The sequence below is a fragment of the Takifugu flavidus genome, chromosome 1, assembly GCF_003711565.1.
Source record: "Takifugu flavidus isolate HTHZ2018 chromosome 1, ASM371156v2, whole genome shotgun sequence".
Lineage (NCBI taxonomy): Eukaryota > Metazoa > Chordata > Actinopteri > Tetraodontiformes > Tetraodontidae > Takifugu > Takifugu flavidus.
The window spans coordinates 19,763,545-19,791,248 of record NC_079520.1 but is presented as its reverse complement, the minus strand read 5'-3'; the positions used below and the strand labels follow the sequence as shown (position 1 = coordinate 19,791,248).

General features: G+C 39.7%; 1 protein-coding gene across 4 annotated transcripts; it reads right to left on the bottom strand.

Annotated features, from left to right (window-relative positions):
• Nucleotides 1-1,502: 1,502 nt before the first annotated feature.
• On the bottom strand, nucleotides 1,503-25,806 carry pemt (phosphatidylethanolamine N-methyltransferase). Of its 4 annotated transcripts, none has more exons than XM_057045414.1 (7): nucleotides 25,766-25,806; nucleotides 24,723-24,830; nucleotides 17,743-17,858; nucleotides 13,219-13,364; nucleotides 9,136-9,247; nucleotides 2,702-2,776; nucleotides 1,503-1,997 (listed from the first exon to the last, which is right to left on the bottom strand). In XM_057045414.1, exons 1-7 carry the CDS (start codon nucleotides 25,796-25,798, stop codon nucleotides 1,943-1,945), a joined length of 645 nt encoding a protein of 214 aa, XP_056901394.1. In that variant the 5' UTR covers nucleotides 25,799-25,806; the 3' UTR covers nucleotides 1,503-1,942. The 4 variants fall into 4 exon arrangements, with proteins under 4 accessions (XP_056901394.1, XP_056901385.1, XP_056901413.1 ...); XM_057045405.1 differs by having other exon boundaries at nucleotides 25,549-25,791; XM_057045433.1 differs by lacking the exon at nucleotides 1,503-1,997 and adding an exon at nucleotides 2,925-2,963 and having other exon boundaries at nucleotides 25,549-25,791.
• Nucleotides 25,807-27,704: the final 1,898 nt, after the last annotated feature.

Sequence of the window (27,704 nt, the reverse complement as noted above, 5' to 3'; positions counted from 1 at the left end):
TAAAGAAGAGGCATTATGTGAAAACAGCACTCGTGTTTGATTGTGTGACTTATAAACACACTCTGAGGAAGGAATGATGCTTTGTCGCGGAACAGTGGAAAAACAAACACAACCTGGGATCATAAATGAACTGGTGTGAACATGGAATCTCTATGGGGCACAAAAATACTTTTTTTTACATTAGAAGTACATTAAATAAGTACAAATAATATATTCATGATGCAAAAGAGTTACAATCCTACACTCGGGCTGAAAAAAAAAAGGTCATATTTTTGTTTACCGTATAGAGTAACGTACATGCACTACTGCCCCCTGTTGGCCTAGAGAGTTATGTCCCGATGTACATACCAACCATACCACACTAATTTGTCTCTGATTTATAAACAAGATGTGGTGCGTTTTATACTTTTTTTCCATGCTTTTCTCACTTCTCTTTAACTTTAAAAATTCAGCAATTGCAATCGCTCTTAAGATGTTCCTAGATGAAGATCCAAAATATACCGAATATATACATTTTTTTAAAAATAGAATGAAAAAACAACAAATGTGGTTCTTCCTGTGGTCTGTTGGCAACCTTGGACTCACTCTTTGGTTCCACTTGCAGTGGCTCGCTACCTCATGGCGTCATATCGGATGATGCAATCTTGGCTGATGTGCAGTGATGTCACAAGTCATGCATGTACAAGAAAACAGCTTTTAAATAGCAGCGCCATCAAGGGTTAGCTGGATTTGTTACCTACACAAAGGTTATACAGTATGACAGTCGGCATTCAGTTTGCCTGTTAGCAAAATAGGTCAAATGTTCAGAAATGGATATTAATACAATTTTTAGGAAATGCTGATTAAGGAGAGCTGATTACGTTTTGGTGACGTTCCAGATTGCTGATTGATCAAAACCATTGCTTTGATCATAAAACAAAGAAACTTAATGTTTATGTTGCGTTACCTTGTTACATATGAGGTTACAAAGATAGTGAAGTCGTAACTGAACGTCTGGTTAACTCTTCTGCAGTTGAACCTGTTTGTGAACTCATTTCACCAGAGACAGAACTCATTAGTAAACATAATTAGTTTATGTAGCTACTGTGTCCAATGTGACGCATCACTGTGGGACTGGGCACTGCTCATCAAAAACATGAAGGCAGCCCACCACATCCCCCTACGCATCTGCCTATAAGTGGCACATGTGCTTAATTGCTGCATTAAGAGGACCATTTTCATGTTTTGATCTTCCCAGTCACAAAGAGAGCAAATACCAGAATGCAAAATGCTGCCTTACTATTATATTAAGTAAAAAAAATATCCCATTAGCAGTTCATTATCAGAGCTGAACCAACCGTCTAGGGTACAGCCAGCCATTAAAGGCTCAGCTGTGGCTGCTGATATTTGAAAAGGTCCATGTTTATGACTGAATCAGCGTGCCACTTTAAAACATGTCCACAGAGGTATGAAAAGAGTCAATACTTTAGCTGGAAGCAAGAAGCTCAATAATTACAATTAGACAGGACTGGGATTTTTTTTATTTCTATTATTTTGTGTTTTTGGAAAAAAAAGACCCATCTTGACACCTCTAAAATGAACAGGTTTAATAAAACACAACAACATATAAACACACAAACACCCACACCACACACACTGATAATAAACATCACAGTAAACACTCAATTAGCTGTTTGAACGGTAAAACAAGCTAAATGACTATGGATTTATCACAATTGGGATTTGCCATTATAAAGTGTGTGAGTGCGCGTCTCCACTCACTCTCTCTCCGTCCCATATTTTGTTTCTCATCAGTGTTGTATCAACTTTGCATCAAGACCGCAGCTGTCCACACAACACACAGAGCCATTAAGTATTCCACCTGTTCTTAAGTCTTTTTCCTCCTGACAGGATGGGAATCCTCAGTCAAAGGAAGGGCAGGAAGTGCCCAGGATGGAAGCGATTATTCATGCTTGCGCCTCTGACTCCTCTCCCGATAGATCTGTGCGGTGAATGGTCTGTAAATACAGCAGAGCAAACACAGAATGGGACAGTAAACCAGAGACAAGAATGCTGTACCACTCTGTGCCAGGACTGCCTGTGTGTTTAACCGTGAGAGAAGCATGTGTGAATGATACCGCCGCGCCTTGTTTCTCCGCTCCGATGCACATGAATGCACATACACACCTCAGACTATTAACACTCATTATCAAACAGAGCTCCTGTGCAACTAAACAGCAGTCTAACTCCTTAATTGGTGCGTTTTTCTCAATGGAAGAAAATTCAACATTGATCTCAACGTGTTACCATGTGACTACAGCACCTGACAACAGGCTGGTATATGAGATAATAAGCTGAGGGACATCATCTGTGACTGAACTCAGTGTGGTTTCTGCATCAAAAACATTCCGCTCTCCCTGTGGGGTCATATCCGACCATCTCACCTTGCCATCGTTGCATTTTAACCAAACATAAAGCCAGAACTGGTGGATAACAATATTGTGTGTGGTGAATGCTAACATCACAACACATCATTTTAAAGCACCTTTTATTTTTTTAATGTATTGTGGGCTTTTGTAAACCCTCGAGGTCTGGAATTGGTTTGACTATTAACCAGCGCTTAATCATTAGAAGTTATCCTGAATTTTCCTTATTTGAAACCTCTAAAATGCTTAAATACAAAGACATACATCACAGATGAGGTATTGTAAACATCACTTACCCTTCAAATTGTATGGCTACTTTATAGGCTGCTGCCACTGTGGCAGTCAGGATGAGGCCAACAGGACTGGCACCACTGAAGACGGGGGAGAGAAAAAGAACAACAGATGGAGATGGTTGTGCATGAGAAAAATCACTGTTTCATCCATCGTGAGGATATTCATTCTGGTTAAAAACAAATGTGTTGTGTGACATGAAATATGAAGACTAAGCGGCACACTGACCTACTTGCAGTTGGTCAGAAGGGACGCGGTGACACAGATCTATTTAATCAAAGGATATCTTAGGTGTGGGACCTCACGCAGAAACATAGCAGTGCATTTAAGAAGACTAGAATGACTACAAGCTTAATTTTTATTGTATGAATTGAAGCACTTCATTGTCCATGTAGTTGCTTTGAACGTTAAAGAACAATAAAGAGTCGTGTTGCTGAAAAGCACTAGCAGCTTTTTAGACCAACTCTTTTAGGGTAAATCTGTTATATTATGAGACACCAACTTCCTCAGAACCATCACATTTCAATGATACAGATTTGTTCCTGCCTATCAGCCTGCTGGCCACGCCCACCTGGTCAGTCGATTCAATTTCCCTACGGGGATGAATAAAGTACATCTTGAATCTTGACTTAACTCACCTGTGCACACTGCAGCATCTCATCCATTAAGATAGATCTGGAAGCACCCCTGATTTTCAAGCAAAAAAGCCTGCTGACCAAACCACGGTACTGCAAAGATGGCATCGGTCATGTGCTTCCAATAGGTCCAAAAGACTTTTTTCCTTAGTCTAACATTGTGAAAGATATCGATCATTCAGCGAATCAACTGTTTGTTGCTTCACAAATGTGCTAGTGATGGCTTTTAAATTACCCTTGCGTAAATCATTGTGTCCCCTTCCCCACTGTGTATTATTTTTGCCATTGTGGATGCAACTGGGCTGAGCCTGCCTAACTGCACATTAATTTGTGTGATTAGAAGCTTAATTATTAACATTTCATTTTCCCATATTAATGAACATAAGCAAATGGCCTTAAGTTAATAAAGTCACTGTTAAGACTTGAGTAATGTCAAAAAGATAATCACAGCTTTGGTGTAAACGCCTCAATACCTCAACAAGGGAACACTCATTTTCATAAAAGATTTCTTAACTGTCGCAGTGTAAACTACTAACTATAAAGTGATTTTAATTCATCATTAGAGCTATTCCACAGTTTAACACCTCTAACAGAAACACATTGCTGTTTGATATTTGTTCTTGCTTTGTTAATAATTCACTTACCCACTGCCCTCACAATCAGTCCATTAAATAGCTCAGAAGGTGAAGCTACGACCACGGAAACTGCCAAATGAGCCCAGGAGAGCCTGAGCAATAGTTTGGTGAGCTTTTTGTAAACATTACTGCAAACCCTCGGCCCATATGGGGCAATGGAGCAGGCACAGTAGCATTTCGCTCAGCCCTGGAAGTCAAGCATTGTTTTGCTTCATGCACTTCTGAGCAACTTTTATAGAAATTAACAAAGGCTCCACCCCAACACGGTATCCAGTTCTCTTATTAGATACGATTCTCCTGCTTCATCTCTAGTAATCATCTCAGCCTTCTCAGCTTCAACTTTTATGTTTGCCAATTTTTGACTGATGGCGTGGTTATGCTCTTCCTGCTGCCGGCTTCTCCTCAGATTGCCTGTGCTGTTGTCTTTTGCTACTGAACCCCTGGCTGTCTTGACCTAGCTGTCTGCCACTGTGTTTTTGAACTTTTTGTCTGCCAGACATTTAGAAATTGTTTGAACACTCTCCATTGGCGCTGATTTTTTTGTGCTGCATTGGGGTACATATACACTCCCCATTAAAAGAATGTACCCAAACCTCATTTTCCAAAATGATTAAAAATGCTGTGCTTTAGTTGGGCTTATTTGAAGTTTCTGAGCCAAAGCACTGCCCTAAATCTTCAGTCAGATAGGTGAGGTGTTATGGGGAAACTTTTACTGACATCTCTGCAGCTTTGGCCCTCTATGTGAAAGAAAATGACACTCTTATATTCTTCCCTCATTCTTGTAGCTCTCCATCCTTCTACAGAACACCAAAATTTTCAGCAGATCTTTTGTTGTTCAGTAAAGATTGTATTATATTAGCTTAATAGTATTCACTCTTGTTGGCCTCAGTCAACGTGATCCAAAAATTGGGACAGTGTGACTCACGAGTACTTTATGTGATACTTCTGTTTATCAACGACCCAAATGAAAATGGCCAAGACCATCAACTGAGCTGATAAATGCCAAATTGCGATAAATGATCTCAGATCGTATCCTTATGTGACCTAATTGGGTTTTCCAATTGGCATAATCTGAAGGTTTAAACGGTTTTGTAATAATAAAAAAGATGAGGGCAGGCATATTACCTGCTCGGTGGAACACCACCTGACCCTGCACATCTGCGCACACACACACACACACACACCACTGTTGTTGAGAGATGGATTCTTGAGTTCAAGTCAGTCCTGAGAGAGATTGGAGTCCGAGTCTGAGGATGCCTTTATACTCTCACAATGCTCAGTTACGCCCTTAAAAAATACAATTAGGTGACCTTTTGTTCAGACAGCACCAATGAAAAATGGATGTGTCCTTGAGAAAAAGGGAAGGAATGACCAAAATGATACATCTGCAAGTTGTATGCATCCGTTTCTTTTGAATAATGGCAATGAACATCATTTGGTATTGGACATCAGCAGTGCAACTGTGGCTAGAATGTTAATATAACCTGACAGTGTTCAGGTCAGAGTGAGTGGGATAAAGATTTCAATACTCAGTGGGTCAAGAGCAAAACTCAATCTTGTATACTAAATGCCTGAAGTAAAAACACATATACAAACACTTCTTTTAATGAGGAACTCAGGTCAATTTTTTCAGCTTCTTGAATAAAGGATGCTGTCACCCAACAAGTGCAATGGATACGTAGAGCAAAGAAGAACAAATTATTACTGACCTAGTTTTGAGGAAATGGACCACAATCTAATTCTCTTCAACAAAACGCCAACTGCAGTTTTGCATTTAGAAATACAATATATTCCTGTGTTAATACAATAATAAAGATCAGCTGAATTGTGTCATTTGTCACCAATGTGACACCACTGCTCGAGAATCCATACAGAAGCACACTTATACATCACTTTAATATAGGTTAGACCAGCCATGATTTTAATTTCCGGAGCAACGGATAACGGATCAAACTATTCATTGAAAATAAAAGTAAACAGAGCATTTCTTTTTGAGAATAAGCAACAGCAAAACATGTTGGTGCAGCTGTGTCTGCTGTCAAATACTAATGAAATAAAAGGGCAAAAACATATTATAAATAAAAGTAAAATGCTTGGACTCACCAACATGGCTCTTCTCCACACTACTTTCTTTTGAAAATAAAATCCATCCTACTTTCTTTGGCTCTGTTGCACAGTTTATTTATCTTTCAGTTGTATCATTAATCCATTTTCTGTGGACATGGAGGCTAAAGCTGAAAGCTGTGTCTGTCCAGTTGTGTTATTTGGCACAAGATTTAATATACTTTAGTGATTTTCACCATTATAACACTGTTTTCAGAGAAACATCTGCCAACGTTCAATGCAGAATTTTTTCATTCATTTAATTTGTTTAATGATATTTACTTTATTTTGCACTTGGTATGATATCTATCAATTAAAACACATAAATTAGTTAACACAAATGAGAAGGACTAGGAACAATCTCTGGATAACTTTACCAATATTACCCCTGATTCAGAGGATAAATTAATGAATGAATGAATTCTCTGTTAAACCTGCCGTGAAACACTAATCACTCCTATTTTAAGAACCGAACCTTAAAGACCAGAGTTTGCCATCAATTTGTTCTTCCACGGTCCATAAACCCACATCTAATTGAGAGAGCACCCACATCCACATACTGTACATTGTAAAGGTATTGTCCATATTATTTGAAACCATGCTGTGCATTTTTTTTAAATTCATTTACAACTGGACAAAGTGGCTAAATAATTGTAAAAAATAAAATAAATAGAGAGCCTTAAGGAAATACCCTTATCTGACTTGAATATGTTTTCACTGGGTAATAGCCAAGATTGGCCAATATGGCAGACGCGCTGACATGTTGCAGTAGCAGGCCAACCCAGTCAATAAGGTGTCTAGCTATTAATGTCTGTAGTTCAGAAGGCCACAAGCCAATTTCATAGAACCTGACAACTCAACATAGATAAAATCTGACTGGATAAAAAATATATATACCGTATTTTCACGACTATAAGGCACACCTAAAACACTGAGATTTTCTCAGAAATCAACGGTGCGCCTTATAATATGGTGCACCTTGTGTGTGGACTGAGTTCCAAAATCTGCTGTGTGCCTTTGGTGGGTGCACTACGGTAAATGCTCCGCCCATCGATTAATGGCACACCTATGTGTAAGGACCCCCTAAAATGGCGCCGGTCAAGCGACACACGTATGAGGTTTACTTTAAACTGCAGGCCATCGAATATGCGGCTGAAAATGGTAATCGAGCAGCTGCAAGACATTTTAATGTAAATGAGTCCATGGTCAGAAAGTGGAGAAAACAAGAAAGTGAACTGCGCCAAGTGAGGAAGACGAAGCTGAGTTTCCGCAGGAACAAAGCAAGGTGGCCCGAGCTGGAAGACCGAGTGGAACAGTTGGTTGGTTTTGATGGTTTTGTGGCGGAAGAATGAATATTTTGTTCAATAAATGTGTCGAAACTCACCGTTTTACTTCCGTTGTCATTTTTCACTCTATGTTTTAGCATTCGCCTAATAATACGGTGCGCCTTATGTATGTTTTAAATACAGATATAGCACCCATAACTGAGACTGCGCCTTTTATTACAGTGCACGTTATGGTCGTGAAAATACGGTAATCAAACTGTGATATACAACACGGGAATCAGCACAGACACGTGTATATAATATTTCTTGAAGAGAACAGACCATGGACAATAATTTTCTTTACATATTTTTCAAAAAGAAAATATGGGAGTATGCTTAGACCGGAACAGAAGGTCTTTCTGGCCCTGATGGCCGATCACTGGTTGTCAGTTTGAAATGAAAAGTCTTGATATATATGGAAGGCATGAAATGGAAAAACATAGAAACCTCAAATTTTGCTATGACCCCTTTTTTAGAGTGGGGGCTGATAATAGATGCCATGAATCACAGAAAAGGATGATATCACGCAGCCTTTTACCTTTAGAGTTACTTATAGCAGTGACATGAGTCCAGCTCGTGATCAGGCGCTGTGTTAGCAGATCTGCTAAGGTGCCACAGCTAGTTTATTTTCCAGGTCGCACAGAGTGGCCTAAGTGCTCTCCTGCATGGGAGAGGATATGAAGCACAGTCAGGGAGCTTGTGTGTGTGTGTGTGTGTGTGTGTGTGTGTGTGTGTGTGGTGTGTGTGTGTGTGTGTGTGTGTGTGTGTGAGATGCTCTCCTCTTCTTGCTCAGCAGAAGCTAAGCTGAGTTTCTTCCTTATCAATGCAGAATAAGTAATAGCCATAAAAATGCATTTAAATATCAGATAATGAAAAAATAAGAACACATGTTTGATAAATAAACACAAACAAAATTCGAATAACATCAAAAGAATTGATGTTAGCAGAAATGAACAAATTGAAACACATCCATGTTCTCTCCAGAAATGATCTTACCCTTAATTTTCAGTTTAATTATAAAAGACGATCCATTTGTGTGTTTTCCAATATGAAAGGTGAAGGAAAAATTACTACGTCTCCCAATAAAGTACACAGGATAAATGGATACTAACACAGTACACTGACAGTGAATGTACTAGATGCATATTGTGAACCTAAAGTATAAAAACACAGAGTGGAAGTAGAACCATAATCAGAGAGACAGAGTGGAGAATGAAGATGGGTTGTTCTTTGGTTTTATCGCTCTAAGCATGAATACAAAGCTGGGAAGTAATAACACTGAAAAACAGCATGAACGACTGGGCAAAATTACCCACGGCAAAGAAACTGTAGAGGTCGGGAATGGAGTCTACGTAATAAGTGTGAATATGAATAAGGATGATAAAATAGCTTTTATCATCATAACCCTGAAACTCTTGCCTGGCAACCATATAAACTGGGTTTCAACAGATGTGGTCACAGTTGTCATAGAGACAAGGCAGAAACAAAAACCCATCTCATTTGAAAATGATTTACAACTTGGAAAACCAGACCTCCATTATGAATTCACTTATTATTTGTGCTTTCTCTGATGACATACAATTTATTTAGAGCTATTTGATGAGCAACAGCACTTTGCCAGGCAGGTGAATTAGTTTCCCCCTCTTCAATGTATGTGCAATCATGTGTCAACAACTCCTCAAAAAATGGTTTGAGATGAAACAAATAGTTAATTATGCAGATAACGATAACTCATACTTACATGAGTGCCAGGCCGAGGTAGTTGGCAGTGCTGCCCCAGTACATTGGGTTCTCCATGATGTTGAAGGGAAAGACCGTCACTTTCTCATCCAACAAGATGCCAAAATAATCACCTGGGAAACACAGACATGACGAGCACTAAACTGTAAACATAGAATACTATAATAATAAAATAGACACTTAAAAAAACACAAAAACACGCTAATGTCTCATTTTAATGTGGACCAGACAGATTGTGGCTCGCTTGTTGCTGCAGAATCATTCCTGTGACAAATAACAGACTGATCTAATGCGCTGCCAAATAACAAGACTTTGGCAACCAGCAATCTCGCTCTGCCAGTCGGCTTCTCTGTCACCTGGCAAACATCGGCGTCAAAAATGTCACTTTTGTGTGGAACCCAAAAAGTAAAAGAATGGCGCAAGTGCCGTGAAACAATGTATGTTGTTTTTGTTGATTTATCACAGATGCAAACAGATCAATTCTGCAGATGTCCCCATTAAATCCCATCCTAATCAAATGGCATAATGTGTTTGTTGTGAGAGAAGAGAGAAACAGAGAGGAGTCGACAGAGTGAGAGAGTGCATCGCTGTGGAAATGAAAACTGTGGCATTTGATATTGCAGGTGCATCTCAGAGTCCTCTCTTTCGTCGTTGTGTTGCCCAGATGCTCAGTCACAGCACTTCCATAAATGCTACAGCTATCCTACAGCTAGCCACCTACAGCTACTGCTTACAGTGGTATGAGAAAGTTTGGGCACCCCCTCTGAGGCTGTGTAATAATGGACTCTGACTTCACACAAAATTATCTTGGTGGCATGTCCTTCATTTGCCCATAAGAGCCAAGTGTTAGCTTGATTTCCAAACACAGATTTTAAGTATTCATAGTATGCAATTGTATGAAATTAAATCAAATGTGAAAAATAAGCTGTGCAAAAATGTGGGCACCCTTGTCATTCTGTTGCTTTGATGGCCTGTAAGTAATCATCACAAGATAACTGGACACACAAAGTTGGTTTGGTGAGCTCATTAAGCCTTGAACTTAACCAGTGCTGGTACTGGGAATCTTGTTAAAACTTAAGGTCGCATGGATTCCACTCAGTATCAGCAGATTCTTGAGAATAATGTTCAAGAGTCTGTCACAAAGTTGAAGTTGCGCCAGGGATGGGTGTTTCAACAAGACAATGACCCCAAACATTGCTCAAAATCTACCCGAGCATTCATGCAGAGGAACAAGTACAATGTTTTGGAATGGCCATCCCAGTCCCCAGATTTGAATATCATCGAGAATCTGTGGGATGACTTGAAGCAGGCTGTCCATGCTCGGAGTCCTTCAAACATCACTGAATTGCAGAGGTTTTGCCAGGTGGAATGGGCGAAAATACCATCATCCAGGATCCAGACACTCATACAGGCTGTTATTTTTGCAAAAGGAGGCTCTACTAAACACTAATACGATTTTTCTATTAGGGTGCACAAATTTATGCACAGGCCTTTTTTTTGTTTTGTGGCATATTGCACATTTTCTGTTAACCCAATATACCTCATTTCACTGCTGAAATATGATTGTGTTCATCAGTTATTTGATATATAAAAATTAAGTTGTGAATTAAAACACCCAATGATTTGTGAATAAAAATAATGCCAATTGTCAAGGGTGCCCAAACTTTCTCATACCACTGTACCTACACATCTCGCAACAGAAATACAATTCAACACACACACATGGACAACAGTCAACTGACCTCTTAAATTAGGCATGTGGTGCTGTCAGTCGAGTTTTCCACCAATTTGATGCCATGCTTGTTACGTAACACATTTTACTATGTATTAACCTTTGACAATAGAAATAGGGCAAGGCAACAAAAGATTATATGAGCAACTGTTGAGCAAATGGCTGCAATTGCCCCATCTTGGTTGTGGCTGCCAGTAACACATTCATCTTAAAACAGCATTCATGTTTAATAGTTTGTTCCTGTGTTCCTCTTTCATTAGGCTCACAAAAATTGACAGGCAGAATTTGCTTGAGGGATTCTTTCTGCTCTCTGAGAGCGGAACTTGCCAATATGTTTTGAAAATGCTAAAAACAATAATGGATGTAGCAGTGGCAACCTGATCTAGCCAGGTGTGCAGAATCGTGGGGCACGTATTTGACTTCTGAATCCATGAGTTTAAGTTTTTGTTAGCTTTTGCAGATACTACACTATCGGAGTGGGGGGACTCTCCAAACAAACACCTATGCACACCTCTGTAGCTGGAATAATCACGCCAGATAATAAAAAAGTAACAGATAGTACATGACATATAAACAGCAGACAGCAGTAGGATTAGTGGAAACGGCAGAGAGGGAGGTTTTAATACCGAGTGGCATGAAAAGGCGAGACAACTAGTAAAGTTCAACCTAAGGTTTGATTAGCTGACAATGTTTCACTCTTTAGTGAGAAAGCGTCTTCAATTTTGAGATATACGCATCTAAATTCTTACATACATTCTCAACAGCTTTATGCAAAATATGATCACATATTCAGTCAACTTTCTGGGCGTTGCAGATTCCGGAGTCAAATGTTGGCCTTAGATCAGACCTTTGTATATACAGCAAGCTGAAACACAGGTTGACCATTAAAATCCTCATGAGATGCCATTTCTTGACCCCAATGATCCTCCTGCCTATTTAGCCTTTTTCCAATAACCTGTGCTTCCCACTCTGTTACTGTCAGCTCCCTTAAAGATCCTTGGTCGCCGTGAAAAGAGTTAATCCTAGCCTTCCAATGTGTTACTTTCCAAGCTGTCGCTTTTCCTTTCATTCACATGTGCTGTAATACCTTGAGAATTCAACTTTTTGAATTGCTCCAATAATGACAGTTGACAGGAACATGCAAAATCATCCGCACCAACACGTCTCAACAAATCCAACTCAACTTTAGCTGTTTTTTTTTTACCAGTTTCAACATATTTGACAATAGTTTTTAGTACCTCTGAAAAGAGCCAACTAACCACATACATGTTTCCTAAGTTCTCCCCTTGAGGAGACCGGTATTCTTTTCTAGCTTCACCAGAGCTTTAATTGGATTGGCTTTTTCATGTTCAACCTATACCAACAGCAGCTCTTCATGTTATTTCAAACATCAGTGGTTGGCATAACCCCCAGCACTGTTATAGAGGCAACAAGACTCTCTTTACAGGACACCCTGCTCCCTTAAAACACACAGCACTTTTAATATCAGCTCTACCACAGACATGTGCCAAATTATTCAGCAACATGCAACATTCTGTGTAAATGCCTCTAAAGGCATTTTTCACAACACACTAACAAAATGGGATCATTTGAACTGAACAATCAAAACTAACATAAAACTACAGTCATCAAATTAACTGGAGAACGAATTTCCGGTATCTCCTGGTATTTTCCGCTATCTCCCAAGCCCAGGTGATACCAGGTAGCAAACCATAAGATGAACGGTGGAAACTTGGAAGAGGACTCACAGAAATCACTGGCCTGCAGAATAATGACAGGTTTTTGTTACAGATCATTAAGACAGTGCCCTAATTTCCCTGGTTGGATTTAACCACTGACGCAACAAACATATTTGTCGAGGCGGCAGATGTGACTGACATTTGCTTCACATATTCAATGAGCGAAGAAAAGGGGTGCCATGCATAGAAATGAGCATGACTGTACAAATGGAAGCACATTCATCTGCTTGTTGAACGTGTACCAAAGCACAGTGTCACCACAACAGAAAGGAAAAATGGGACATGGGAAAAAGGCATGCTGACAGTATCGTTACAAAATATCTTCAATTTGCAGAATACAATCTGACGTAGGATCCCTGTAATTGCACACAAGTAACTATTCTCTGTTGATCAATCAGTAGACTTCAGATAGTTTAAAAAGTGGGAAAAAAATGATGATATTAATCAGTGATATATAACATAATTCCCAAATGGAAATTGTTTAAAAATCTTCCTGTGGGTGCCAAAAGGAAGATAAGTTTTTTCAACAAAGCTACAATAATCAAATCAGTGCAGGTCTGCACTTAATTCAAGTCAGTAAAGCTTTGACGGCAGAGGGTTGTTTGGTAGGTACCTAAGAAGGTTCCAGTGAATCCCAGAGCCAGGAAGCTGCTGACTACCAGCACAGTGCCCACAATGATGAGAGCAGTCCCCACGTAGAATACATCCATCCTGTCCATCGCTTCCCACCTGGGCTGGGCCTTCATCGCAACCGTCATGCTGGACAAAAGAAAATTAGCCATCTTTAATAAACAGTTAATAAAAAAAACAAAACGTAGTGGATGGCCTCCTGCATATCAAAAGAGCTATACATGTTTTTCCATGTAAAGAAGTCATTTTAGTATTGCAACTTTCTTCCCATCCTCTTCTTATTTTATCAACCTCTGTTCCCAATCATTGCCTTGGTGGCAGTGGAGCCACTAAAAAGCACAAGTCACTGGTCTATCAAAGGACAATTAGACATAAAAAAACAACCCCCCCCAAATTACACATTTTATACAAGTTTATCCAAATATGGTGCAACTTTATTTCTCATCCCAAAAACCTGGGTGCCAGTAAAAAATAACTGCTATGGGAGAATAAACTGCAATTCTGGATTCAGAGGGAGTGAATAAATGAGATATTATTATTATTATTATATGGGCAATCATCATTTATATTTAAGTAAACCCGGATTCTAACACTCGATTAATACATCCAACACAGGTTCACTTATTCAAACTGTCCGTCCGTCCGTCCGACCGACCGACCGACCGACCGACAAGCTTTTAGATTTATATATATATGTATACATTATGCTTACTGCATCTAAAGAGGTAATAAGGATGAACCTCTAACTCGGTGCATTTTCTCTTGTCTGGAATAAATAAAGTCTCCCCTATCTTGTACCACCTATGATGGGCTTTCAGCAAGCAAGGTCAGCTGTTTTTTGTGCAACTGTGCTCTCCCTGTAGATTATCACACATCTGATAAGGCTGCATAAAGGAAAAGGAATGCTTCTAACCCACTGACCCACAAAACAGAAATTGTTTGAAACTTTGCTGTTAAAACCCACCTGCATCTCCCACCTTATCTAAAGAGAGAAGGGAAAAGACAAAACTAGTGATTATTTAACATGAATGCTTTTACCTGTCTTTAATGACATAGTATATCTAAGACCTACATAATCTCCTCAGTGTGCATCCGTAATGAGATGGACAATGGTCCAGAAGAGGTGTTACAGGCATGTGTGCACAACTCGTGGTATTAAGGGTAATTGCTCTGAATAGTCCCTGAAGATGTGGCAGGGAAATGCACTCCAATTGGTTTTAAAGAGATACTTTTCAAAAAATAAACAAGAGGAAGTTAAATTGTAGTTCATATTAACATCAGAACTTTGTATATTTTCATGAATTGCGGATCTATTAGAACAAATGGGGATGTTGTTTTGAATAGCACTGCATTGATCCAACCACTCAGAATAAAATAGTGGACCGGAGATTGAAAATCTCTTAACCTTGACATTTATATAAGTCTTTTCGACCTCAAAACTTCTAGTGTTCAGCTTTGGTATCTTTTGTTGCAGCAATAGTGACGAGAACGTTTACTTTAATGGCAAATATAGCGAAACACCAGAAAAGTGTTCTAATAATACTGGCCACCACTGTATTAAGGAGCCAACTCAAAACTAGGTTTGTGATAATAAAATAAAACTAGGCTACATGGATGTTGTTTTTTTGTTCTCGTTTTAAACCAAATCAGAAAAAGGGACCAGTAGGCCATTAAGTTTTTGACATACTGCTGGGATTTGGATTAGAAAGGAAGTAGGAAACTGGGTCTGACAGACCGTGATTTGGGCAGGGGGTTGTTGGATGTGAATGACTGACCCATGGACGCAATCGCAGATGTCATTAGTGCACTTCAGTTTAAATACAGCATTTTCCGGAGACTTTTATTAACGGATTGAAAACAATTCCACCCCATACTAGTAGGTAGCCAAAAAAAGACAAGAAAAAAAGTTGAATACAGACAAAAATAGTGAAACATACAATCTGCCTCTTCATCAACTGTACGGACAGCTTTTATAATATGATTAATGAATGAGATCAGCAAAAAATACTTGAAGCTGAGGTGTGGGATGAAGTCAAATTCAAGGTTATGAAGAGAAGACCGAGTGTGGGTCATTATAGACCCCTTTTAAAATAAATATAAAGCTTACAAAAGCATCAAAGGATGCATTCTGGGGCCTTTCACCAATGTCACTAAAAAAGGGTTAGTCAGTTTAATTAACAGAAGGTAAATGGTACAACAGATACAACAGTTTGAATCCTCCCGACTGTTTTTGGTAAAGCTGGAAAGCCCATAATGGTTAACGATGTAACACCGTTTTACTGTTTGGCTATAGATGGAGCCTCCTGTAGCCCTGTCAAAAGCATTTACCTAAATCCATCAATCCTGATTGGCTGGTAAAAGGAATTTCAAATAAAATACACTGTATGTGAGCTGATAATAAGAACTGAGGTTATGTATATGTAATAAGGAAACCTTCTTCCTCATAGTATTCACTTGGTCTCAGTATGGGATACGGTAGCTCCTGTATTAACAGCTAGCTTATCGGACAAGTATCAGCCACTGGAGAGGATCCCTAGGTTCCCATTAGAACTCCAGGACTACACTGGCCATGCACGGCCCTGAAATATCATGCACGAAGAACCAAACAATTGTCAGAGAGGAGGACCGACATGCTGCTGAACGAACAGACACGCCTCTAGAGAGAGCCTAGGTCACCCACTGGTGGCTGTAGACCCCTGCTCAAAGCTATAGCTTCCACCACCCAGAGGGTGAGGCGCTGCTTTGTGACTGGCTTTTCTTTTCAGGGTTTAGACCAGGAGACTAAGAGCTCATCACTCCCCCAAGGCTCCATGCCCTGTCCATATAAGAATGTACAGCTCAAACCAGACACAACATGTGCACTTGCTGCTCACTACAAGAAGCAATGAATCCTGCAAGCTCAATCGGGAACATTAACCCACCACATTGGATACAAAGACCGGGTTGGGGTGCAGAACAACACGTGTATTACTGAGTCGATGCAGAGCTCACAGGGACCGCATGGATATCACATCTCGCTTTGAGGCGAAAACCACTAACAGCACTCTTAAGCAACAGGTGTTTGAGACTCGCCCCCAGCAATGGCTCAAATGAGTGGCCCTTACGTCCCTTCAGAACCACTGCTAAATCCCACGGAGGCATCAGTGGTCCCTGATAAACCGACACACCAAGGGTGTTAGCTCACTGTTTGTCCCCAAAGAAGTCAAGATGCTATAGCTGCTAGACAGATTGTGGAAAAAGGTTTTCCTCTATCAATCCTGGGAAAACGATAGTATTGCTTGAACAGAACACTGAAAAAGGATGTGGTCACCGCTGCGCAAACAATCTCCATTGAGAGTCAAACAGAAATCTAGTGGATGGAGCCCTGGCATTTTGGAGAGTGTTAACCACAGTCTGAGGGAGCCACTCACTGGCCAGGCCCACAGTGGAAATCACGCAGATGGAATATCGTCCCTCCCCCTGCAACAGCAAATACCTGTGCACCGGCAGCTGGTTGGGAGCACAGCATCCAGTACATCTCCACCAGCCGGAGCAATGCTGGCCAGTGTGAAGCTATTGGAATCATAGGCCACCAGGACTACTCTGCCTCCTTTGTGCAGCAGATTAGCATGTCATAGGTATTTAGACATGTTTCCACCAAAACCAGCGTTAACTTTTCTTGCAGTTTGAGCTCCATCTGTTGGATTAGACCACCCGGGACAGCCTCCACCCCCCGCGCATATCAATGATCCCCGTTGTTGCTAGAATGTCTGAAAAGCAGTCCAAACTACCTTAAGTATATTTCCTGATATTCAGTTTACAATGACTGGAAAAGGCAAACAGTAGACTCAGAAGTAACTTTATAAGAAAAAGAAGGATGAACAAGTTGGCAATCATTTCAAACACATAACATTTTTCAACGATCACTGTATAAACCTTTATGTAACAGTACTAATCCTATCTTTAGTTTGTCCTGTTGCAGTTCGTATCAACACAAACATTTCCTAAAAGAAGGTAGAACAGCACCACTTTGCAGCAGCTTGTTTTCTAAGCATGTTGCCAAGCAACAACTACATCCTTTTTGTAGAAAAAAAAATCCTTCTGGTATACTGTAAATGCATTTTTGTACAATGTGCACTGTAACCAGTCTGAACTATTGTGGGAGTGCTGCCATATGATTGCTGGCACTACAGATGCTGATATGGTGCCACACAAATAACGGCAGGATTTGAGGTTAGCCTCGAAATGTATTTTAAATGGTTGGACCGGAGAAGTGGATGCTAAATCCGAAGCTTCATTAGTTTTATTTAACAGTGTGTAATTCACATAGCGTTTAGTTATCACACCATAGCCATAACAAGTGGACTCAGATGTTCTGATGTTTGGTACACATTGCCTTGTGTGAATGCTCCCTCACCATATGAGTGGAAATAATGCTGGTCATTGACAGATATATAGTAGAAGGCCTTGATCACAAGGGGACAGCATGCAGTGAGAAAATGTAACAGAATAAACATGAGGGATTTACCTGTGGCTGCGCAACACGTTAAGTAAAATGATGATGAAGCCCAGGCAGTAACAGGCCAGGAAAGGGCTACCGAAGAGCCCAGATAGTCTGCGGGTCCGATGCTCCCACCTGGCTACCTGTTGAATAACAAGGAAGGAGATTAATGGGATGCATGATTGGCTTTTTTTCTTGATTTATTCACACACAAATGTGCTATATGTGTAGCGTTGCTACATGATCACTTAAAATATGTAATAAGATTTTTTTTTTAAATAGACATTTGGTCCATCCTCCACAACAAACAAAGAATAAAATGTATAGATAAATTACATCAGTCATCTATTCAGATATTTTCTACTTTCATTTCAGCCTTGCAAAATTCCACTCCATCCGTCATACAGGGACAAATTCTATTCAATTGCTATTAGTTAAAAAGGACATGAGCTGTCCTGTTTTTGTTGGTGAACTCATTGCTTTGTATTAATAGCATTAATAGCTGAAAGGGATGTCAATGGATGGACTGTGTGTGGGTAAAGGAAGTGTACAGTATAATGCATGAGGGGGAAAAAAAGGCAAAGGCTGCCTTGGAAACAATTCACGATGTAAAGGAGACATTGTAAGAGTGGAAGCAAACAAGAGAATTGAGAGCACAGGACTTACAATAGCTGTAAATAAGGCTTACTTTTCTAAGAAATATCTAAAGTTTTGGTCAAAATACTGAGTCACCTGTAATTTTTTGCATATACACTGCAATAATCATTTATTACTTCTTACTATTCAAGTGATCAACCCATAGCAGTGAGTGAGTATAATTAGTTGTTGCTGTTTTTTTGTAATATCTGAGGTGGGTGTGAGAAAAATGAAAGGTCACCTCTGACTGGAAGATCCGTAGCTTGTTCTTGACTGTTAAACTGGAGTTAGCATAGTAAACTATTTATGGTTAGTTTTTAACGAGAAGGAACAATGGATGAGTATTTAACCCCAAATTTCCATGAGACATCACTGATGCACCTTCATAATGAATCAATGTCCTCTATATTTTCATGATTTAGCAAAAGGAATGATGTTTTTGCAATTTCACCAGAGTTTGTACACAAACTGGTGCGATCTGCTGTTTACTTCAATGAGACATCTGTTGCGCAACGCCTCAGACAGCTAACTGATTTTTAGAACAGCTTTAACACACTCATGAGGTGGAATAATCACCTCCAGACACCATGGACCAATTTCTAGGTATACTTCTATTTTGTGCGGAACTAAATTCAGCTTTTAAGGGGTTTCATTTGAAAAAGTACAGAAAAATATACAACCCTTATTTAAAAACCAGAACACCTGCCTGTGTGACATCTCAAGAACCTGCAGTTATCCACTCTACAAAACCCATAACAGCTCATCAGCTCCACTCTAAAGCAACACCAGATGCAGCCGCCAACAATTGATATTGACATGATGCCCCTGTCATTGAGAGTGACATGATGCTTTACAACTCTCCGCCATGTGAAAGCTAAAAATACACGGGTGGTCTGAAGACAGACTCATGATGCTGCTATGAAATCATCAATCAAGAGGTGAATGTAACAGACGGTCGACACGAGGACAGAGAATGGGAGTCTTAGGTAACATCCTCCTTGAGCAGCCTGCTGAGAAGTGGGGGCTTCGCATCAACACATTAAGAGTTGACATCTGAAGAAAGGAACATCGGAGCCAAAATGCAAAATTATGGTGAAAAGTTGACTCCGATATAGCTTTGCCTAATCACACGTACATCAAACTGGGTGTGATTTTAGGGGCTACAACAACAGAAATGCACAGGAGCATTATTTAATTTCTGGAGGGGAAACCTAGAGCAATAAAATGAAGACAAAAGTCGATCGTTTTCAAAAGTCAATTGTAATGATCTCCAAAACATTCTGCTCCTTTTAATGAGCTAAATTTTTAATTGCATGCTTACATAATGAATATTTCCCATCAGAGCAACTTAAGGTGTTATAACAATCTCCCTTTAGGAGAAACTGTCTCCAAACTGAACTGAATATCTTGTAATATTGTGAAGTTGTGCCACGCAATCACTCACAAACACACTCACATTCAACTACATTAATGCAAGGACGTGCCTGTGTTGGTGTAATGAGAAGGAGAACAAGAACATAGATGGATCACATGCACAACTGCAACCCCATAATTAAATGCACCATGGTTCACAAAACAATAACTGATGCCGAACGTTCGCAAATCCAAGCAGATTCAGCTCGACACTTCTTTCCAAAGGAGGAACTGAAAGACTTCTATGTCCATTGCCTCCAATTTACAGTCCTAAAATAGGGACCTATCCTATGCAAGAGGTCAAATCATTGAAAAAAATCCCTGTGATAAATTCATCTAATAAAATCATCAAAATAAAGATCTGAATCTTATGTTCTTTAGCCATTAATATCCAAAACTGTCACACTGGATTTCAGACTCAGTGAGGCTACCTCCAGCATCCCAGTCATGGGAGGTCAAACTGGATATTAGGTAAATAGACAGAAGCAAATGTTGACTGATCAAGGCTACCTATCTGGATTTTTGGTGGGATTATAAAGTACACACAAAACAATCATTTCCCTAAGAGCTAAGTGCAGTCACACACAGTTATTTACCTACATCTTCCCCACTAATAATTAATCTGAGACATACATAGAATAATGTGTTCATAATTAGTAAACAGAAAATTACAAAGATAAATTAAGTTAACCAGTATGTGTTTAATCTAAGGAAATAATGCCTCTTTTCCCATCAATGTAGGTCACTGCACAGGACACCAGACGTCTGCAGCCAAACTCAATATGCAGGAAAAAGCTCGGATGACGTTTAATATGTTGTTTTCACATCCACATGCAAGCTGGTTGATAATGCATGGTCCAACCTGGCATCCATTTCTAAACTCAGCGCACATCATTGGAGGAGCCAAAGTGAAAACAGATTTATTCAAAATAATGTCGAACGTAAAAAAAACGGAATAAACGAGCGAGAGGAGGAAGTCCCCAGAGTGCAGCGAATGTGTCTTGTGTGACTGCACTATAAAGCTGCACGTGTCTGAAAGGGCCAGCAACAGTCAAGCAAAGGCCTGCATTTCTTTGGTTTATCTGTGAGGAAATTTCAAGTAATCAATGAGCAGGATTTTCTTTAACCCGCATATCAAGCAGGGCTTTCGTAGCAGAACAGGTCTCAGAATAATGGAGAAAAACCAGTCTGAGCATTAGGTACTTCCAGGCTAAGCTATTGTAACTCCTTATCAGAAAGTCCACGAAATTTCCTGAAAAGTGACCAGCTGATCCAAAATTCCATGGCTGGAGGTGCAGGAAATGGCAAGAAAAACCACATTTCATATTAAAATTCTGAAATGCTATTCCCAACCTACAAGGCGAGTAGATGTCAAACTCCACCACACAATTGTGGAGCAGCTGATAGCACCATATCCTCCCCACAGACCGCTCTGCTCTCAGTGCTGAGTGCTGGGCTAACTCATGGTTCGAAATCTTTAAAAGTAGAATTGGTGGTCGAGGGCCCATAGCTGTCACTCTGCTGTTGAACCAACCTCCCATAGAGTATCTGTACTGACCCCCACGCTACTTTAAAATTTGTCTAAATTTCATTTCTTTCATCGTTGATAAAGTCTGTAGTAATTCTACAGCTGGTTTTCCTCCTCACCTGCCTGTCTACACCTCCTCTCCTTCTTCCCTCTTCTTCCCCTCCTCTGTTCTTGTCTCCAAGTCCACACTGACCCCCTCGCACCCCCTTAGATTTAGATCCAATTGGGCTCATTTCAGGTTTCTGTAAGTAAACTGAACTGAAATAATTTTTTAAAAAAAAGATCATACCCTGGTATTTCACATCCATCATGAAGAATGAAATGATTACAAATATAAATTCTCAGAACAGACTGTCCTAGCAAAGATACTCATGTGTGTGTACTCTATATTTCTCCATCTCTCTATCTAATGTCAGTGCATACTATATCAAAAATGACCCAGGGAGTGGTGTGTGTTGAGTGTACTGGTGATGTACACAATATTATCCTGCCATGAGGTCACAGCTGGTGTGATTCAGCCTAGTCACCCCTGCACAAGATCAAGGCGCACTGTTCCAAAACATACTATGTCACGCTAAACCCGTATTGTAGGGTTTGGAGGAAATGTGACAACCTTCCGCGTCAAACCTGCGGTGTGCATGTTTAATATCTGAACAGTTGTCCCTGGTTGCATCAGATGAAGAATAAATCAATAGAAAATTTTGGATTAGTCTTATTTCAGACTAAAACTGGTTGCAAATGGCATCCGTCAGCAGTGTTTGTTGTGTGAAGACAGTTTTATTGCTAAAGCCAGGCTGCCAATTTCCAAGTAGAGATGGGAAAAGGGACGCTTTTGATGCTACTACTAATGCCATCTCTCCACTGATGTGTTGGCTCTACTTGCATTTTTGTTAATTTGCACTGAGTAAAAGTACCTGCAATCTGGTGCTGTTTTTTATAGTACCTGCTCTTTCAGAGTTCCAGGGTTCTGATGCTTTTTCACGACACAGTATTGGCTCTATGGTTCGAGTTTGATACAGCTGCGTTTTTTTCCGTTGTACCACGGCACTTATTCAATGTGGGCAGGGTCTTCAATACGAGGTCAGTTAGCATGTTTACACGCAGTTAGAATGTAAACACAACTCACTGTGCATCTCTAACGTTTGGTTTTTACTGTTGGCTTTTATCTTCTTTTAACTCTTGGCTATTTTTATCGTCAGTCTTAAAAGAAAAGACAGAAACAAGGACAGAAGAACAAAAAGATGTTTGTATGCTGACTGAGATGGGAATCCTGCATGAGAGTAGATTAAAGAGAGAGAGGGTTTATGGATGGGTGTGTGTGTGTGTGTGTGCGCAATTTCACGTGGCAGCCAGGAGGTACTTTTTTGCAATGGAAACTCACTCCAAAAACAGTACCGTCTCCCAAAAGCAAGTACAGCATAAGTAGTAATGTTCTTTATCCAGTGTGATAATCATGGTCATCATCATCACTGGTCTTCACAAGTCTTTGAAGATAGTCAGAAAAATGCTAAGGTGACACTGACATCACACTGCACATCGATCCCAATCCTCTATCTTGTCAAGGGATTTTCTTTACTTACAAATATACAGTATAACACACACGCACGCATGCACACTCTAGAGCTTTTTCCCCCCTGTCTGTCTCTTACCTCCCTCCTATCACTCCTGAAAATGCTGATGACATCACTCAATGCTCTGTTGTCGCAGCCTTCAGGTACCAGCGGCAAGATAAGCCCATTAAATAACGAAGCATAGAAGCCTCAAAGCCCTAAGCACATACATGGCTGCATAGTTGAACGCTTCTGCATGTAAAGCAGCATATGAACTTATGACTCATGTTTCTCTCTGAATTTGCACCTTTAGAAGCTAACATCTTATGCAACCAGCTGATACTGACCCATGTCATCAGCACCTCACTTCTAGTTAGCAGTGAGATTAAGACTGACTCTTACAAAAACAATATGAAATCGTCATTGGAGATAAGCCCATCACAAGGTGGACATGACATCTATGATACTTTCAGTTAGAAAGAAGGTTTGTCTGTCCAGACAACTGAAGCACTCTTAAACACTCCTGTCCCTGACTAGTCGAACGTCCACCAGCTAGACGTGTGAAGCAAAATCATCAGGTTGACAGCTGATTTTTCAGTACTCTTGATGCTCTGGCCGAGAATTCAAGAATTCAATTCTCAGGATATAATTTTTAAAAATGTGCGGACTTTGAAGCTACTCAGTCTGGCCAAATTTCTCATTATTTCCACATTTGCGGAAAGTGTAAACTGTGTGTTCTTTTTTAGTGGTAGTTCCTCCTCTAGGTTTTTACCCATCACCTAGTAGTAGGAAATAAAGACATGCCCCAAAATAAAATTTAATTTCAATTAAAAGGAACTTCATTTACAAAGATTTGTCATACATAAAATTGTTTCAAGGCAACCCAAAGCCTTAACCCCAAGTATTCAAAAGTGACCTTATAAATTCCCTTTTAAGAGGAAGAAACCTAGAGCAGGACCAGGCTTACATAGGGGAACCTTTTGCTGATCCCTTATAGAATCTTGAGAATGTTAAGAGGCAACGCATTTTCTAACAAGACAGAAATGAAGACGTACAGTCAAACAGAAGGAAACCTGATTTCTAGCAAATTTTCTAGTAATAAATTTCTAGCCATTAAAGAAGAGAAAATCACAACTCTGTGACTTACCAAGACAAGAACTAACTCACAAACCGACTGTCAGAGAGAGCACCAGGAGCAACTGAAAAGCAACAAGTGGTCCACAGAAAGCCAGTGAAATCAAGTAAGAAACACTAAGGAAATGAAGAGGGACCAGTCATATACTTGATGAAAATGATCTTCCTTTGCTTTCAATTTAACTGCACATATGTAGATGTGAAGCACTCTTTAAATATTCATACAAAGTCATTATAACTAATTGTGCAAAGTCACAACCAGGAAATCATGTAGGAAATCATAGGCAGTTCAGTGAGACATACGTTAAATACATTTACAGGAGAGACACCGAGAAGCACAGGAAATCAATACACTGGCCAGTTCATCAAGGCATAAGAGGAAATGACATCAACTGATGATGAAGTTCCTGCAATCACAGGTGTAATTAGCACCAGCATGCAAGCTGGAAGATACATCTAATCAGAGTACTACAACACACTGTCTGACAAAAATTCTTACGATGACTTTGCTCGCACTTTCTGCACTTTTGCACCATAGACAGACGTGCACACACAGACACAGCCAGCCATAATGTGAGGGGTGACCATTACTAGTGCGACAATCCATCCGTATCTAGACAAATCTTTCTATCTCCTATAATATAAAAGAATATGATCTGCAAGGTAATACAAGTATTATTTATTAAATAAACAATGATACCCTTATTTCCCAAGTCACATTAACTACAAATGAATGTAATTCTTACCAGGTTCCAGAAAAAGGGATTAAATATGATGGCAATCAAAGCAACACAAAAGCTTGTGTCATAAAAGTTGATGTGTCTCAGGAACTCTTCCATCAGCGTAAAATCCATCTGAAAGAAGAAAATAAGACCAATGAGTATTACAAGTATTACATCTGACAGTTCCCTCACCCTGAGGCACACATGCATGCAGAGATAGCTAATAAATAGTTGTCTTATTACAGCTCTCATGGGTATGGAATTCCAAGTGTTTTCAAACATTTAAAGCTTTGAAAAATGTTTTAAAAATTACATATTTTATGTTGTTCAGTTTCTAATGCTGAAAGATAAGAGGGGATCCAAATCTGTGTTATCCATGTGCAGGAATCCAGAAACAAGTCAGCACCCTGAAGGCTTCTCAGATGCAAAGATGCTCTGTGCATCAAGTTCCCATGTCAGCAGACACCAATAAAATACCACAAAACACCTCAACATAGCAAACAGCTGGGTTAGGAGAGTAATTGAAGCAATGTAATTCCATATCGTTGAAATATTGTGCTGTGTCATAATTACACCTACTAGTCAAACGAGTTTCAACTGAATGACGAAGATCTGCTGACAAAACAGCCTTTAAAAAAACAATAGAAAAAAAATTCTGTTAGTTCTGCTTCAATCCTAAAACGTGCTTTTATTCTGAAAACAGGCAGCACCGGATGTTTTCCTTTTGGCAAAGCAGAAATAAGGCTGCCAGGTTCAGTCGGTCAAACAGTTGCTTTCTGTGTAAATATACGGATTTACGTGCAAATTCGACGTGTACACTTGTTTTGATGCATGTATCTTCACGTAATACCTTAGAATAATCGACGTTATTGAGTCCTCCGCAACAGTCCACTGGCGCAGCAGGTTCGTTCGGGATAGGACTTTGGTTCTGAACAGCTTTGGAATCGCTATTTATCCTACACATTGAGCTAACTACAAATTATTTTTTTCGGTTTAAAACTAAAATCGCATAATTCTCACAGCGACTTGTTCTTCAGTGAAAGGATAGTGCAGTTGTTGGTACTTACACGTGTCCGAATTACCTCACCCACTCGGTGCATTCTGGGAAATGTAGTTTATAGTGCGACGGCGTTCTGCCTAACCTTACAACTTATCTGTTATATACATTTAATTCACATATACGTGCATGTGCTTATTTTTTTTAATACTGTTAGAATATGTTGATATCTTGTAATCTTTTTATACATTGAGACGTATTGTAATCTGTGTATCAAAACGGTACTACACAATTTCGTTATAATACTATAAAATTATGTCTTAGCAAATTCTACTTTCATTAAGATTTGTATTCTAATATTGTTGGAATTGCTCATGACTTCTAGCAGTTATACGTTGTGAATATTATTGATCCCCATTTGAAAATTTCTGTTTTTCTCATATATATATATATATATATATATATATATATATATATATATAGATATATATATATATATATATATATATATATATATATATATATATATATATAACCCCCCGCCTGCACCAGTGAACATCCTGGGAACGGATGTTGACGTGGTGGAGTCCTACAAGTACCTGGGTGTTCACCTAAACAATAACCTGGACTGGACACACAACACAGACACCCTGGTCAAGAAGGGCAACAGCAGACTGTTCCTGCTCAGGAGGCTGAGGTCTTTTGGAGTGCAGGGACCCCTCCTGAGGACTTTCTATGACTCTGTGGTGGGATCAGCCATCCTCTACGGGATAGTCTGCTGGTCCAGTAGCATCACGGACAGGGACAGGAAGAGGATGGACAGACTGGTAAGGAGGGCCAGCTCTGTCCTGGGATGTCCCCTGGACTCAGTGGAGGTGGTGGGAAATGGGAGGATGATGGCTAAGCTGTCATCCATGTTGAACAACACGTCCCACCCCCGACAGGACACCCTGACAGCACTGGGCAGCTCCTTCAGTGAGCGGCTGCTCCACCCTCGCTGTGTGAAGGAGAGGTATCGTAGATCTTTCCTGCCGGCTGCTGTCAGACTGCACAATAAACAGAACACCCGCTAACACAATCTGAATATTATATATTCTGATATGTATATTGTATTCACCCTCTGTACTATGTACAGGTACACAGAGGCCGAGTATCCATTTATCTGGATTATTGTAAATATACATCCTCTTTGTATATTCCATTTGATTTCTATTTGATTTTATCTTATTTTTCTCTGAGTGCTCTTGTTGCTGTTGTTGCACTGTAAATTTCCCCGTGTGGGACAATAAAGGATCTGAATCTGAATCTGAATCTGAATATATGCATATTTATTAATAATATTGTGTGTACTTCTAAAACAAAGAATTTGAGCAATTTGCTGTGGTTAGATAACTTGCTTAACAGTGACGCATCATTGATTTCCTAGTGATAACATTTGTGTGATTTTACAGTTTAAAAGAAAAACAGTGTAAACAAACAAAACAGCAGCTTAGCCACATAATTTCCTCCAGCTTCCTGTTGTGCTTGTTTAGTCCTTCCTCTCTTTTTGCTATCAGATGATTTAGAAGATGAGAGATTGAAAAACAACCAATAGGAGGCTTTTTGTCTGGTTTCCCATGATGCCTTGGTCTCTGCTGAAAGCATTGACACAACAGAGAACTAGAACAAATATGCTAAAAGACTGTGGCTGTCACGAGAGATGAAAAACATCTGATTACATGTTAGGAGAGAAAACTCATTCATTCATCAGAGGATATTGCTCTGAACATAACAGTATTTGAAATTAAAGTCAGAACAGTGGCATAGCACGGCAGCTCCAGTGAGTAGGGTACAGATGCATTTAAACTTGTGACATTTTAAAGAATGCACCTTAATGGGGAAGTATTTAAATTGTTTGTTACATGAGACTTAAGATCAAATGCACAAATGATCCTGGTGTTATTGTTGCCAGTACTACCATGTTAGTATTGTTAAGTGGGTCCCATTGGGTTCTGCACTGACATAGATAT